This window comes from Macrobrachium rosenbergii, chromosome 27, assembly GCF_040412425.1.
Source record: "Macrobrachium rosenbergii isolate ZJJX-2024 chromosome 27, ASM4041242v1, whole genome shotgun sequence".
Taxonomy (NCBI): Eukaryota; Metazoa; Arthropoda; class Malacostraca; order Decapoda; family Palaemonidae; genus Macrobrachium; species Macrobrachium rosenbergii.
Window position 1 is genome coordinate 9,815,150 of NC_089767.1, and position 16,529 is coordinate 9,831,678.

Consider the following 16,529-nt stretch of genomic DNA (forward strand, 5'->3'; position numbering starts at 1 on the left):
ATAGGCAAGAGGTAATTAAGAGAGAAAAAGAGGGCAGGAAAATTCTGGAAGATATATTTTCAAGTAGATCACAGAATAAAAGTTTTAAGTGGAGCAGGGCTGTCTGAAGAGATTTCAATCCTGAGTCAGTAGAGTGAGTATTCTGAATATTTTTGATTAATGTGAAAGGTATGAGACGGGCAGAGATAAATGTCACAAGAATGAAAGAGGTTAATGTAAATGTGAAATTTATTGTGGAAGTTGTTGATAATTAAGATTTAGATCGAATGAGTGTTAAAGACAGGAAAGACCCTTAGGGTTGGTGGGATTACAAGTGAGATTTTGTGTCAGGATGATAAAAGTGTGATTTAGTGGCTGACCAGATTTTGTAAGGCGTGTTTCACTGTGGGAAGTGATTGAAAGGAAGCAAAAAGAGGAATAATTGCTCCTTGTTAGGGGCATAGTGTTGCTCAGTATACCAGTGAATGCGTATGGTAAGAATTTCATTGTGAAAGTAAGACATATAGAAGACTGATAAGGGAAGCACTGTCCAGATGAAGTTTTTATTACGTAATTTAAGTGAGAGGTTCAAGATCAGGGAGAAAGCTGAATGGGGCATACATACACATAGAAAAAGGTTATCATAGAATTAAAAGATCTGCAATATGGAAGGTGCTGAGGATGTTTGATATCATTATGAATGAAGCGATGTTAGAAGTCAAAAATGGGCTTCTTTAGATGTAGGTGGAAAAATGTGGGATGAGAAAATGGGGCGTGAATAAAGAGTAAAAAAGTTAACGGTTGCAGATGTTACCATATTGAATAGGGATAATGAAGAGAATCTGCAGACGCTATTGCAAGTTTGACAGTGTTTGCAAGAGAGGAAATTAGAAAGTAAATGTAAGCAAAAGTAACGTTGTGATGGTGAATGGATACCTTAAAAGTGAGGCAGTGAATGTTAATGTGGATGGTAGAAGAATGGATGGATAGTCAAGGTTTTTTGTGAGCAAATGTAACGTGTAATGGTAGGATGGAAGAGGACATAGTCACAAAATAGGTGAAGCAAGATGGTATCAAGGTGTATGCAAAAAATTGCGAAGAAAAATTGTGTCTTTGGAAAATAAGGTTGAAATGTATGGAGTAATTGTTGATATAACTCTCCTGTATGGAACGAGGTGTGGCTGGCAAATCCAAATGAAAGAAATAAAATGTTGAAGTTGCTGAGATGAATTGTTTGCTTAGCATGTATAATATTAGAAGAACTGAAAGATGAGTCATGTGAGGATACACAGAAGGGGTGAAAAGATCCACCTAGGTGAAAGGCGGTTGCTGTTGATTTGGGATGGATCAGACATATAAAAAGAGTGTAAAACGATGGGAGGAAGGAGGAGAGGAAGACTCAGAAAGTGGTAGACAGAGCGATTGGAAGAGGTACTGGAAAGGAAGCGCCTCAGTGTGCAGGAAGTACAAGTGCCCATGCAAGGTAGTTGAAAGGCGCAATAACATGTGCAGCAGATTTTGACACCCTGTTGATGAGCCTTTTGTGACTGTACGAAGCAGCCAGTGCTGCAGAATTTTTTAGACAAAGGCTTATCTACTTTTGGCATTTTAAAATATATTTTAGAAGCCGGGGTTTTACATGAGATATAACTTTATTTCCTACAAGTTTTAATTATATTATAAATATACTACACTATGTAGTCCTTTAATTGACATCATCGTCAATGACCATAGAAGTCACGACAACTTAAAATCATTCATTCATTCACAAGCCAACGTTTGCATGTTGCGGTGACTATATATATATATATATATATATATATATATATATATATATATATATATATATATATATATATATATATATATATGTGTGTGTGTGTGTGTGTGTGTGTGTGTGTGTATCACTAAGCCCACATACTTGAAAATGTAGAATAAACTACGAAAGTACTTGTTCAAAGTCCCGGTTTTCACTCACCTTCTAACGTGGACTTAGTGATATTCTCAAGCAGCCGTTCCTTTGTGCTACATTGACATTGAATATATATATATATATATATATATATATATATATATATATATATATATATATATATATATATATGTGTGTGTGTGTGTGTGTGTGTGTGTGTGTGTGTGTGTATATTTGCGTACGTATGTATATATATATATATATATATATATATATATATATATATGTGTGTGTGTGTGTGTGTGTGTGTGTGTGTGATTTGCGTGCGCACGCGAGCGTGTATATTTGTAAATAATTGTTTACTTTTTGTCCTTTGTTGGGATGATGTGTGCAAAGCCATTTATACAGGCAATGATAGTTGAAAAGAATTTCTCAGCATCGCCTAGTGACTAGACCTTCCGGAGCCCTATAAAACCATCATCACAGAACTAAATTGGTTTTCTGTAAGCGCTCATTGACGCGTGGAAATTCCCAAATCGATGTTCGATTTGGCCAATCGTAAAAGTACTTTAAACTAATTAGATTTATCATGGCGCGTTGAATTCGCCTTTGAAATAAAAGCATTTGTTTTTATTTTGTTTGCAGTTTCATCTTTCTCTGCTGTTAGGAATTTAAATAACTTTATTGATGTACTGATAAATGCGTCTTTGGGTTTATGCGTTTGGTTTACTATAAATATTCAGCGAAGGTGACAGGGCTAAACGTTTTCTGAGGGGTCAATGTTAATGCAATTAGATTCTTTTTATAGTGTCTTAACGTTATTTCATATTTTTTATGAAGACCTTTGCGAACTTTATTATTTACACAAAGGCACGTAAGCGTGTTCAAATTCACATACACATTCAGACGACTGCCCCAAGGACGTGGATGAGAGAAGATGTCTAATTTCAGGTTCCATAGAAGAGGTTATAAATGATGACTTTGATGTTAACAGTGTCACGGACTTTTTTTTTTTTAACTATTGACATTTTTATCATATTTAACTGTTTTATGTATAGCTAGATGGTTAGTCATTTATCCTGCAACCATTTTTCATCACGATGGTGAATAAACAAACTGGACCATGTCGTCACGTTAACCGTTTAACTGCTTATCATTCCTCTCGTAATGTTTCATTTGATCTCTAAGGGTCTGTTACGAATATAAATGATAGATTATCATAAATATTTCGGTGAATTTGTTGACTAAAGCATAGTCATTAGCTTTTATACTAAACAAATATATACAAGCCTTTTCTCATTTTCCTCAGCTTAGTGCTAAACTCCTGTTTGGTCTCAAATATGTCTAAATTTCCGTCACAAACATTAAATGAATTTGGGTTTGAAATGAAGGTCTGAAAACGTGCCTGTCATATTGTAGATCTCTAAAATAATGCAGCATTTCAAGAATTTTGAAATTGATTAATGGCATCTTCGGAGAAGAAACAAGAAAATCGTATCTTCCTCGTTGTCTTCACCCTTGAAGTGGAAGTGGATGTTGCATGTGCGTAGTTTGTTCAACCATTAAAAAGTAGTCGTTTCATCGTTTTTGTCGTTTATATTTATTATATAGCCAATAGAACAAGGTTCCCATTACTCTTATCTACCCCAGACCCGAATAATCTAAAAACAGGTCAGAGTAATAAGGAAAAATTTGGGGTTCAGCACTGAAGGAAGCGATTGAACCTTGTAGCATGTGTTAGCATTGCTGTGTGGCAAACTCGTCTATTGTTTTACGAGTTAAAGCAAAGAAAATGAACAGAAAAGATAAAAGGTGGTGTCCGTTCCAAAAGACAACGACAGAATGACTGAAGAGAAAAAGATGATGCTTCCAGCAACTCCTGTCCGGGATCCACCAAATAACGACCTTGGAAAGACGGAGTCGCTGCGCCATGACAACGAGCGTTTGATTGTGTTCCACCAAAGTTGGTCTGATTAGCTCGGGAGTTCAGGCCATTACCAATCATCCCGGAATCGGTCACGTGGAAGACTTGTCTTCCCCAATCGTCATGATCGAATCAGCCTTTTTCTTCCTCCACCCTCACTCCCATCCTCTCTCCGCTACCAGCCTCCCGAAACGTCAGAGCCACCTCCTCTCCCCTCTTCCCTCCTCCTTCCTCCCCCTCCCCCCCTTCCTTTTTCTTCATATCTGGAAAATATTACCCACCCTTCCCCTTCCCCTTCCCCTGCCCCATCTTGCAAGATGATCACACTAGAGGAGGTATGACTACGGTTACCAGGCACCTCGGAGTCTCTCTCTCTCTCTCTCTCTCTCTCTCTCTCTCTCTCTCTCTCTCTCTCTCTCTCTATAATGTCTTTTTCCACAATCCTATCGCCAAATCCCTTATGGTGCAATCAAAAGGAGGTTCTTTTGATGGCCTTTGTTGTCCGAAATCTGTCGAGGGAAATGAAATGAGATATGGGGATGCTTGGAAGGAAAGGAGAGACGAGATAAAAGGTGGTGGCGGTGATGTTGATGAGAGGTTTGATAAAAAATGGCGGAGAGGAAAAGAAAAGCTGTAATTGGAGCAAGAAGGGATGCTGGGTTGAATGTCTGGGAATTGAACTTTTCGAGGATGTGATGTGTTAGATGTAATTGCATGAATATTCTTACAAATATTTTATTGATCTGGAGCTCGGATTTTTGCTAAATATTTAAGACAAAAAAACTTGCCTTCTGTAAGCATATATTGTAAATGTGCACTTGCATGTTTTCCTTGAGAATATGAGAGCAAATGTTTTTGAAAAAGCAACAAAGAGGGTCTAGAGATTATTTTCACAATATTAAGACAGTGGCAACGTTAACTATAAATTATCTGAGTGATAAGAATAAATATAAACTTTTCGTTCATCCTGTTGTCTGTGTATTAGACATATGTATATATGCCTATATATATATAATATACATATGTGGTTGTATCAGCAATAAGTCCTTTACCCTGATACAAGTGGCTCCATTGGAAAAACCAAGCCAATTTTGGTAATCAAGTTCATGTTTAAACAAATAGCCACACTAGATAGAAAACTTCCATAGCATTAGCTGCTTCTTGTACTTAAACTGAAAACTCATTATCAGCACGCTGAACATGCCTACACATCGTACGATTCGCCTACGTCTTGCCTGCTGTTACTCACTTCATAATATTAATGCCCTCCCGTTTCAAAACTTCAGCTCAAGTATTCAGCGCTTTTTAGGTTTACTTCTCCTTCCTAGCCCTTCGTTGGCTGAGTCGGTTGAGCTTCAGACTGTCACTCGATGGGCCGGCGTTCAATTCCACCGACCGGCTGATGAAGAGTTAGAGGAATTTATTTCTGGTGATAGAAATTCACTTCTCGCTATAATGTGGTTCGGATTCCACAATAAGCTGTAGGTCCCGTTGCTAAGTAACCAGTTGGTTCTTAGCCACGTAAAATAAGTCTAATCCTTCGGGCCAGCCCTAGGAGAGCTGTTAATCAGCTCAGTGGTCTGGTAAAACTAAGGTATACTTAACTTAATTTAACTTCTCCTTCCTCTGGTTACTTTTGAATTACACTTCCTTATCACCTAAATGCTGTCTTCTATTCTCACCACAAGACCATACCACTTTCACTAACTATACCAGTATTTCATGTCTCTACACATTTAATCTTTTTCGCCACGCTTATTCCACATACAGTGAACAAGTAGTTTACTCCACATATACTAAAATAGCATTTCATCTCAGTACCTCTTACCATTTTTCTGTTATTCACATTCAGCATCTAGTGTCTAAGCAATACCTATATACATTTCAATTTTTGCTTCTTCTCTTCTTTCCGAAACTCTTTAAAGAGATCCTGCTGCCTTCTTTTTAGTGCCCTTTTAGTGGCCTGCCAAGTCCCCCACCTTCCCATCATAAATAGCATTAACACCCGAGTACCTAATATAGCACTTCTTCGAGAATTGAAAAAGATAAATAGTCCGGTATAGCACGACAGGTATCAAATACACTGTTTGTGCAGTTACAAAATCATTCCCACAGGGCAGACTGGGCTGTCATATATTGTTGCCTAATGTAATAAATTCAACGAACGAAACAGATTGCCATTGTTGTAACTTCCATTCATCTTCCCCCTCCTCTAACTTCTGGTTGGATGCTAAGACTATCATATATATAAAGATGTAACACGCTTTTGTAGTTATATTGCTCTAACAAGGGGGAAACGATGCTCCAGAAATCCTTGCAATCCCGTGTTTCGTATCGTCTTTCTTTATTCCTTTAAGGTTCAACATAATAAATCCTCTATGCCTACACAACATTTAATTAACGCAGTTGTTCTTATATTATATATATATATATATATATATATATATATATATGTATATATATATATATGTTAATATATATATATCTGTATGTGTTTATATTAATATGGGTGTATATATATGTGTGTGTGTGTGTGTATTCACACAAATGGATCTTGCAATAAAATATGGGTGTACTGGTTAAAGAGAATGCAGTACTGCCTCGATGGCGTGAGGTTTGAAGATTAATTATTAATGTTGAAAATAAAGTAATGCAAGACAGGTTATTAAAAGATTGATGGGTACAAAACTACAAGGAGTATATGAGATTACAAGTGCCATGCTGTTGATTGTATGGTGGTGGGCTGTTATTCAAGATATGTCGAGAGGAAGAAGGGGTTCCAGCGGAATTAGTGAAATGAATGATTTGTTCCATTGTATAGGGAGGGGTAGAATATGGGCATAACGTTCCTTGATATACCGAGTTAGGAGTATGGTAGTGTTTTCATTGATGAGCATGACAGACATTGGATAGATTGGTAGGGGAAGAGCAACGTGCATTTAGACGAGGAAGATCAAGTGTTAGTTATGAAAACAGTTCTGTGAGTGGTTTCAGAGGAAGGAAGAGATTAAACGTGCTGTGCAGGAACCATGAAAAAGCAAATGGGAGAACTGATACAGACCTGATGTGCAGGAACGATCGTTTAAGATGTAAGGTGTAGAACTTAATTTGTTGAAAAGGATAAGATATTTTTATTATGATGAAGCGAAGACGGAAGATTTACTAGTTGGGTTTAAAGTGGGTCTCAGACAAGGGTGCCTTGTGTCTCCAAGACTATATAATATTTCTATGGACGAAATATGAGAGAAATCAGGTAAAGATTCTAAGTGTAGGTGTAAATTTTGAAATAGGACAAGGAGTTATGATGATAGTGTGTTAGTTGATGGAGAAAAGAAGTTGTGGAAATTTCTGAAAATGTCTGTAAGAGGAGAAATCGTAAAACGTGTGATGAAAAATTGTAGCCAGAGAGCTGAGGCAATGGGTGTTGGTATGGTTACGGGAATAAGAGTGATTGATTAATTAAGCTATTTGATAGTTAACGTAAGGATCATACTAGATGAACCCAGGAAAGCAGCAGGATTTCTGACAAACATTTGCAGTGTCTGTGGGAACAAATTTGTGATATGTGAAGGGATTGTTGAGCCACGTTTCCAGTACTAATATGAGCAATTGTTGCTGAATGCAAATGAGAGAAATAAGTGGGAGCTGTTTGCGTTATGGTATACAGGTTAGTAATGCTACAGTGATGGTCCAGGGTGATCTGAAGTGGTGTGATCGCGTGAAAAGAATGGATGATAGTAGTTAGCGAAAAATTGCTTTTGTTGTTGATAAATTTACTAAGCTAGTGCAGTGTTGTCGTCTCTGTAAATCCTTTAACAATTCCTTGCTTTGCAACGATTAAAAACAGGCAAAGAACTATCGCAAAGTAAATGAAGAACATTAAATTTCTAATGTTATTATCCGGAACATTCCCAAGCTTTTAAACGAGTAACACCAACCACAGTTCGCTCGCTGTTCATTTCATACCCGGAGGAGTAACACGATTAGACCTAGGCCAGATGCACCACATTGTTCTTGTGGTGCCCACGTTCGTATGTTATCTGCCAGGGAATTTGACCTCGCTTAGTTTTTCTTTCCTCTTTTATTTTCGGGGTGAAAACGCATTAGAATGTTTCATATAAACGCGCTTTAAGGCGTTTCCCAGGCAAATCGAGGGAGATTCGGTGAAAGCGTATGTATGAAACTGCATTTCGCACTTAAGGGTGAACTAGTGTGTTTTTTGCTACGGCAGTATTTCATACTTATTACTGCGCTTCCGTGTATCCGAGACGTATATACAGTATGTGAGTAAGCAGGCCCTAGCTGAGAATCTTTATCATTCTCGTTTTCCCTGCCATGGCGTTTGAAAAGGTTGGGCAAGATATTAAAATGTTCTTTGTTTATATACAGACATTTTTATATATATATATTATATATATATATATATATATATATATATATATATATATATATATATATATATATATATATATATATATATATATATATATATATATATATATATATAAATTATATATATGTAAGTGCGTGTATATATATTATATGTGTGTGTATCACAAACATAAAGTTACAAATGTCATTTAATATAAAATTCACTCAACCTTGGAATAAAGACCGACTGGGAATTTGTAAGTGACAGTGGCAGCGTTCCTGAAGAATCGTCCCTCCCAACCATTCTGTAATTCGAGTCCACCAGGTGACGGATCTCTTATCACTTATAAATTTCCCTTTGGTTTTTATTCCGAGGTTGAGCGAATTTGATGTCAAACGACATTTGTAGCGTAATTTTTTAAATATAAAAATGTCCCGGTGTACGTGACCCCAGCTTGCCCTCGCCAGTTGACCCAACTATGAAAGGATACCAGCCAAAGCTGAGAGGCAAAGAAATGCCGCGAGGGGGGGCTATAACCCCATAACAAAAAGATTTGCTGAGAACTGCCGCCACTCATGAAAGTCGGACAGGTGCGTCTTCATATACATACATACAATATAATATAAAAATAACGCATTGGGTTGTTTGTTGAACTATTCTGTAAAGTCTGTTTTTTCTTGGAAAGCATTATAATGCACATAACCTTTACAGACATTAAAAGATGAGGTAAGACTCAAAACTGGTTTCATTCTCATATTGATTTCAATTGCTATGAACAAATAAGCAGTGTAAAAATTTAAGAAGTTTGCGCACGTTACGATGATGGTTATAATACAGTTCCGCGTAAATCGTAAGTTAGGTTAGTTCGTTTTTGGGGTTTTTGATTTTTGATCTCCATTCAAAATGCTTTCTATTGCAGATTAAGTTTAATTTAGTACTAGTGAAAAAATATGTGGAAAGAATCTTATTCCAGAAACGAGGCATGCGATTTCTCCCCTGGTATCAAAGGGTCTTAATTGCAGTGATGATGACTTGTGTGGGTGGGTATCTTGTAAAGATAGGGAATGGAACCACTTTCCGGTTGAGATCCAGTGGCTTCTGTAGAATGAAAGGTTTATGAAAAGAGAAACTGACGTAGTTTAGCAGTCTCCACTTGAATTTCTTTAACCACCTGAGGTCTGTTATTAAATTTTTAGATAATTTCTACATGCAGTTTGTTGAATACAGATTTTTTTTTTATTATAGTCCCTGGGAGAGTATTGCAGGACAGTATCAGCGGGGCGCCCGAGGTGGATAAGAAAGTTTTAAAATTGAAAATTGTCTGTTCGGATTCATCAGTAACGAAGACTGCCTTAATGATGAGACAGCCACATGAAAGACCCAGAGCTATTTGCGTAATAACTATTGGATGGGAGGCTGGAGATGAATGGATATTTGTGTAAGTGAAAGCGCAGAAAAGACTGAGTGCCTGAAGTTTACAGAGCCTCTACATCGCACGCTGTTGGAGGCGGCGATGACTCAGAAATTTACCATTTGCAACTTATTTTTAATGGCGGCATAGTCATATCTTCATTGTTTAGGAAACATATTTTACTTTCCCTTTAATAAATTATTATCCAAATAATTGAAAAAATGTGTTTATTCCTATGTCGTTAAACACACATCAAATCGATATCACGCACTTTTCAAATAAGTGAGCAATTACAACAAGACTACCTTCCGCATTTAACAATTACCACACTTCCTTTTACGGCAGTTTTTAAAAACAAAAGGGCATCTTTTGTTATATAATGTAAATAGGTGTTATGTTTTTCTTTTTCATTAAAAAAATCAGTTAATATTACTACTGTTACTGTTACGACTTCGTCGAATATTACTGTGAATGGTGTGCAAGTAATTTGTCCCTCCTCCGTATCTCTTCACACCAACACCAAAAGGCTTTCCAGTTATTTATTTAGCATTGATTTAGATTCCCTCTTTGAGGGCCGAATATCGCAAAAGTGTCTTCTGACTTTTCCCCATTTGCAATTCGCTATGGAGTAATATCTTTGCAATTCGACTGTTATCCATTTTTTTTATAATGGCCTCTTCTACTTCTACAGTATAAGTGGAGAGTAGGACCAGAATTTGCCCTTTTCAAGACTTCACCTTTTTTCTTTTTTGTGCCAGTGTTTCCCAAAAAGGAGCTACATTTCCTGCTTCTTTACGGCCGTTGTTGTTTCAGTTAAGCCGACCTTATTCTAGCCCAGGCCCTTGCTCCTAATAACAACCTGTAAATGGAGACAGAAGTGAATGAGAGGCTTTGCTTGGGTCTCTAGACCAGGACCTTTATTGCCGAGGAGTCGATAACCTGCTTTATCAGATTGGGTGGTCATTTCTTCATCCACATAATGAATAGAGAAACGCCGTGTAACGTCAATAATAATTTACATGAATTTCCTTTCCACTCTAAGTTATTGTCATCCTACTTCAATTTGCTTTCTTTGACGTGTTCGTAGGAAAATTTCTGGTACTTAAGCTATTTTGCCGCTGATGAAGTAAACAGTAAGCTAAGTTGTACAATGCTTCACAAAGTAAGTTAGGCCATTATATTTTAGCTGCCTTGCAACTCTTCCAAAATATTTTGAGAGCTTTGATTTTTGTATTTTCCCAAACCGAGAATCACTTCTGTTACTGTACCATACTCAGCCAGCGGAAGGAGCTACAACAGCTATTTTATTTGTCATTTTCTTTGATAAAGGGATTTGATCGAAATAGCGATTAATGCCTTGATTTCAAGAAAATTCTTCCCAGTAGGAAAAGTGCCTTACTATTTACATATTGTTTAGTCCAGTCTTTCGGCTGTTACGATTTTAATCGATTTTCTATATAAACTGTGATTTTAGGCATTTCTGTTCTAACCCCAGATTTTTGTTCACGTTAAAGAAATCTAAATTTAAGCGCATATTTGTGATTTAAAATGGGCAACATCAAATACTGATTTGTGATGCTAGACCCTCATCATTCCCAGGTTTCCTTTCCCCCTTTTTTGACAGTGTCAATGTAGCCATGATTTTATAGTTATCGTCGTGATTTTTGTGTATGTGTGTATACAGGCACATACGGTCGCCAATCATGTAAGTGTACTGTAGCACACAAATGACTGGACATTTGTATGTTACACTATTATAATATATATGTAATATATATATATATATATATATATATATATATATATATATATATATATATATATATATATATATATATATATATTATATATATATATTATAATATATATATATATATATATATATATATATATATATATATATATATATATATATATATATATATATATATGTGTGTGTGTGTGTGTGTGTGTTATTATATTTGTATATATATATATATATATATATATATATATATATATATATATATATATATATATATATATATATATATATATACACACACACTCACATAACCTTTACATACCAGGCCCGACCGCGTCAAATTAGCCCAGTCTTGCTGAAAGCATTGAGTGGGCGAATTATTCTGAACTATTTTAGTCTGAAATATTTTGAATGAAGAAAAATCAGCGATTCATCACTGCAAATACCTTATCATGCATTAATTACTGAAACATTGGTTAGAATTTTATTTCATATTTCTCGCTTGGCTCATCCATCCCTTTTCCCTTTTGGACGACCCCAGAATAGTTCAATGATTCCAAAACTGTTCGGGTTGATAATGAGTTTGCTTTTAACCTCCAGAAATATTTTGGATTCTTAATATTTCTGTGATTTTCTTATTGCGCCAACATTTATGAATTACTGGCGTCCATTTATTGGTTTGGGAACGAAGAGAGAGAGAGAGAGAGAGAGAGAGAGAGAGAGGTAGTGTGAATAATGAAGTATAAAGGTAACTGCGCACACAACGCATCATTGCTGGATCATTTAAGACTCAAAGAGATATAAAAGTAGAAGTCCCCTTATGTGGTTAGTGCCTTCAGTGCACTTCACACGGTGCACTGCAGGTATTACTAAATATTGATTGTAGCGTCCCTTTGGCTCCTAGCTGCCCCCACATTAGCCTTCCTTTCTTCCAACTTGCTGTCCAACCACTCCAGCTCCCTCTTATCACTCTCTCAAGTGCTGAATGGCTGAAAGTGGCCTCTTGTTTGGCTTTACATCCAAATTTCCATAAATCATAAGTCATCATGAGACCAAAAGTGGGGCCAGAATTAGGATGGAAATTGTCCAGTGTTTTTAGATAGTGAAAATAAAAATATATGAAAGGAATTTCTTGCATATCGTAAGATTTTATGTTGATTTAGCAAATTTGCAGATGGTAGAAGGGCATCTCCATCCGCTGCAAAGCAAAGAAAACAGAAATGAAGCTCTTGGTCGGCTGTGTAAATCTCACTACTTTACTCCTGATTAAGAGAAAAGGTCACACTTGTAGGAGAGCCCCTTTGCACGCAAATCGCCGACATTTACCAGCTGAAAGGTTAATTTTGTTACATTACTACGTGTTTTGATTTTGTCGCTGTTATAAGAAATTATTCCGACATTTCAGTCTTTCCCTAAAATTTACCCTTGAATTTCTACGAACTGCAAATTAGCTAGAATTGGAATCATGTGGAACTTTACCCCTACATAAATTTTTACCGAATTTGGTTAAAATTCGTAAACGAAATGAAAAGCAGTAGAATTTTTCGCTTTCTGGATGGGGGGAAGTTCCCATGTCTTTCAGCTTTTACACGTTCACCGACCGTTGATATATTTTCGCTGATATAATTTGTATTAATGGATAGAATTTTCCCTATTCTGCCACTCAAAAAAAAAAAAAAACTCCTTGTTGCAAACCACTGTGGCATTTTGTTTTAGTAATTATTATAAAGTATATTGAATTTCCAGTGTTACAGGACAGTCTAAGGAGCACAGAAATCTTGATTTTCCCCACGATGGATAACTAAAATTACTTGTTATGCTCTCTTGGACTATGAAGTAATTTTTTTCTTTAAAAAGACTCATATCGTTGGTGTAAGCTGCTAGTTCTAAATATTACAAATTGGCAAACTCAAGTTTTTAACTGCTGTAACAAACTGGGAGAAAAATTGGCCCCCATGCCACGAAATTTAAGATGTGCACTAACAGCTAACATAATGCTTCGTCACTTTGTTTATAAAATGCCCACGAAGACGAAAAATAACTCGGATATATCTTCCTAAATATATTTTCCAAGTTGACTTGTACGCTGCCCACTGTCGTCCTAATCTACGGGGAATATCGGATAGAATACAGACGAGTGTAAATAAATGTACTCCTATTCAGGGGAGTCTGAAAAGCATAAGACAAAATTGGGATGGATTCTTCGCAAACAAACAAACCAGACCGGAACTAAAGGTGATAATAGCATCCAAAACTGATCTTTTCACAGAGCAATTATGCTAAGTTTTCCAATTCTTATCTTTCCGAGTTAAAATTGATGGTTTGGTAAATCACTGAGAAAATCATTATGAGAAATTATGAGAGGATTTCAGCGAGTTAAAGTTACGGAGAACAGAATATTTATGGCCAGCGGCATCCGAACGAATATCAATGGAAACCCCCTAATTAGCATTATTGTTGCGACAGTGAGGTATAAGAGCGAAGCGAAAACATCTGAGTTGTTCGCGAAAGGCTGTGAAAAAGTGCACTTCACTTTTTTCCCTTTAGCCAGTCAGTTTTTCGTCATTCAACTTTTTACTTTTATTTGCCTCAACGTAGCTTGCCAAACATTTTGATGAGGTTAATTAGCACGTGAGCTATGAAAAACAAGAAAAAAAATAACAAGCGTAAGTGTTTTTGCTAATTAAGACGTGAATTATGAATAACGAGCAAAAATAATTTCATCATTTTCTCTGGTAATTAGAACATAAAAAGATATTAATAACAGTTTTCTCATTGCATTTTTCCCTCGTTTCCATTTTCTCTTTTCATGTTAAGATTTATTTTTGTCTTGCCCTCGCAGCCTTTGGATGAACACGTTTTGACCGCCACCGCCAGAGGAAGCCGATGGCTGGAAGAGAACTTGGCGCTGGTCAGCGAGGTCTCCAGGCCTCTAGAAGTGGCCCTCGTCGCGCTGGCGCTCCATCTCACCAACTCGGCTCATGCTGATAACGCCTTTTCCGTCCTCACTCGCAACGCCCGCCAGGAAAGTAAGTGCTTCGCTTCGCTTCGCCTTCCTTATTTTGAACCAAAAAAATAAAGAACAGTTTGGGGAGACTTGGCGTTCATGATTTTTAAGTGATGGTAATGAAAAAGATAAAATGAATCAAAGGACTCTATTCCATACGAGTGGTTAACCTTTCCAGTAGGTTTATTTCAGAGGGAGAATGACGTCAGTGAGATAAAAGGTTAGATGCTTTGCTGGGAAGGTTTATTGAATGCTGTGCCAAGGAATGGGGGAACCAGAGTTCTTGGCGTCAGTGATATATAAAAAATTATTTAAATGTTTGTTGAAAACCTTTGTCAAAATACTGATGGAATAAAGTATTGTAAGAGCGTTAAAGATACGATAACGCTGGTGTTATCTTCATCGAGTAAGGCTTGATTACTAGCTGTCCCTACGATCAGTGTCGCTTTATTGGGTTTGATCAGCAGCGAAAAATGTACATGTGTCCTGTGTTCATCAACAAGACTAATCATTGAATTTATTCTCTCTCTCTCTCTCTCTCTCTCTCTCTCTCTCTCTCTCTCTCTCTCTCTCTCTCTCTCTCTGTCTGTCAGACACACACACACACACACACACACACACACACTGAAATTTACAGTAAGATAACTGCTAGGCTGTGGAAGGAAAATCAGTTAGAGAACCAGCGACCATAAAGGTTCAGACATTTCCTTCTATAATTTCTAAGAAAATTAGACCTCCACTCTGATCATACTGCCTTGGCAATATAACATGCCCTTCTACAGATTTCATCAAGCATATTTTTTCTTAGTGTTCCTCCCACGGTTGTTGAAAACATCAACCGTTGCTTGTGAAATCGAAGTGAAGTTGAGGTTTATGGCGATCAACTTAGGGTAGATCTTTGGATAGAACAAATATTAAGGTGTTTTTGTTTTTCTACTTAATTTACGGATGGTCGTATTCAAATCGGCAATGAGTAACTGTTTCCGTATAGTTACCAGTTGGCTAATATAACCTGTCAAGTGTTTCGTTATAGTTTATTACTCTTAATATTTTGAAATCATTCATTGAGTTTTATCATACCCCTTTCCTAATTTATTTAGCCTTCATATAGTTTACTCATTACCCTTGGTTGATTTATTCAGGATTCGTATGTATCTTGCCGTGTTTTTTTATATTGTTTAAAAATATCCCCGGCTCATTTCAGTGTATTTTATAATTTAGAAACAATTATTTTGAGAGTATTTGTATCTTGGTTTTCTCTGCAGTTGATTTTTAATATAAATTGCTGTTGTTTGAGTTTGTCCATTGATCTTGTAAGTGAAGGCACCACTAAACTCGGGAAGTGAACGACTTGTTTGTTGTGTCTCCATGTTTTCCTGGGACTTAATGGGCTCTCGTACTCGGAACAGGGAATTCCCAATGAGAGAACATGTGTTTGCCGTTGCAGATGGCTCAGCGTTTTTCTTCTGCCCGTTGCTTATTTGTGAGTGAAATACGATTACACTCCGGCTTATTTGTATTGCTCGTATCTTATACACGTGCTGATTACGTATGCTATTTGGTATTTAATAAAAGATGAGAGGGGTTGCAATATTGTCAGGTGCTTTCAAGTTCTCTTCCAGTTGAAGGGTGTGCGTGAGCATTACCAAAATTATATGAAATTTATTTGGCTTATACTCGAATGCAGACTAATATGTAACACCTCAGACCTTTATGAAAGTCGAAAATCATATCTTGTACGTAGGACACGAATTAATGATCAGGGTTCAGCGAGTCGACCATTTTATGGTACAGAATTAGTCCGGTTTTGAGAAGCCGAAAGGGGTCTTTGACAGTGCCTTTGTTTGAGGAGATGCTTTTGATATTGCCAGAATTGTTTTAATATTGTAGAAATACATTACTATACTCGTTGCTCTTGCTCAGTCTCGTTCTTGTACTGTACATGTATTTTATGTAATTTTTGTAAATATATTTCTTTTAATTTTGCGTCTTTGAACTGCAGAATAACAGGTGAATATTCTGCGTAGAAAACTTCCACAGCATCAGATTATATTCATATGACTATACAAAAGGTTCATCAGCAGCGCGTCGACCACACTCATACATGATATGCTTTTGTTTCTGTTTTGAACGTAGGGAGTATAGTACTTTTCTTTTGTATTATATGACGCTCAACATAC

General features: G+C 36.6%; 1 protein-coding gene across 1 annotated transcript in view; it reads left to right on the forward strand.

Annotated features, from left to right (window-relative positions):
• LOC136853240 (CD109 antigen-like) overlaps positions 1-16,529 on the forward strand; it is a 1,188,472-nt gene that overhangs the window by 1,130,862 nt on the left and 41,081 nt on the right. The window contains exon 23 of the mRNA XM_067128618.1: positions 14,185-14,371. Within this exon, the coding sequence (XP_066984719.1) occupies positions 14,185-14,371 (187 nt within the window). The remainder of the gene's footprint in view (positions 1-14,184; positions 14,372-16,529) is intronic.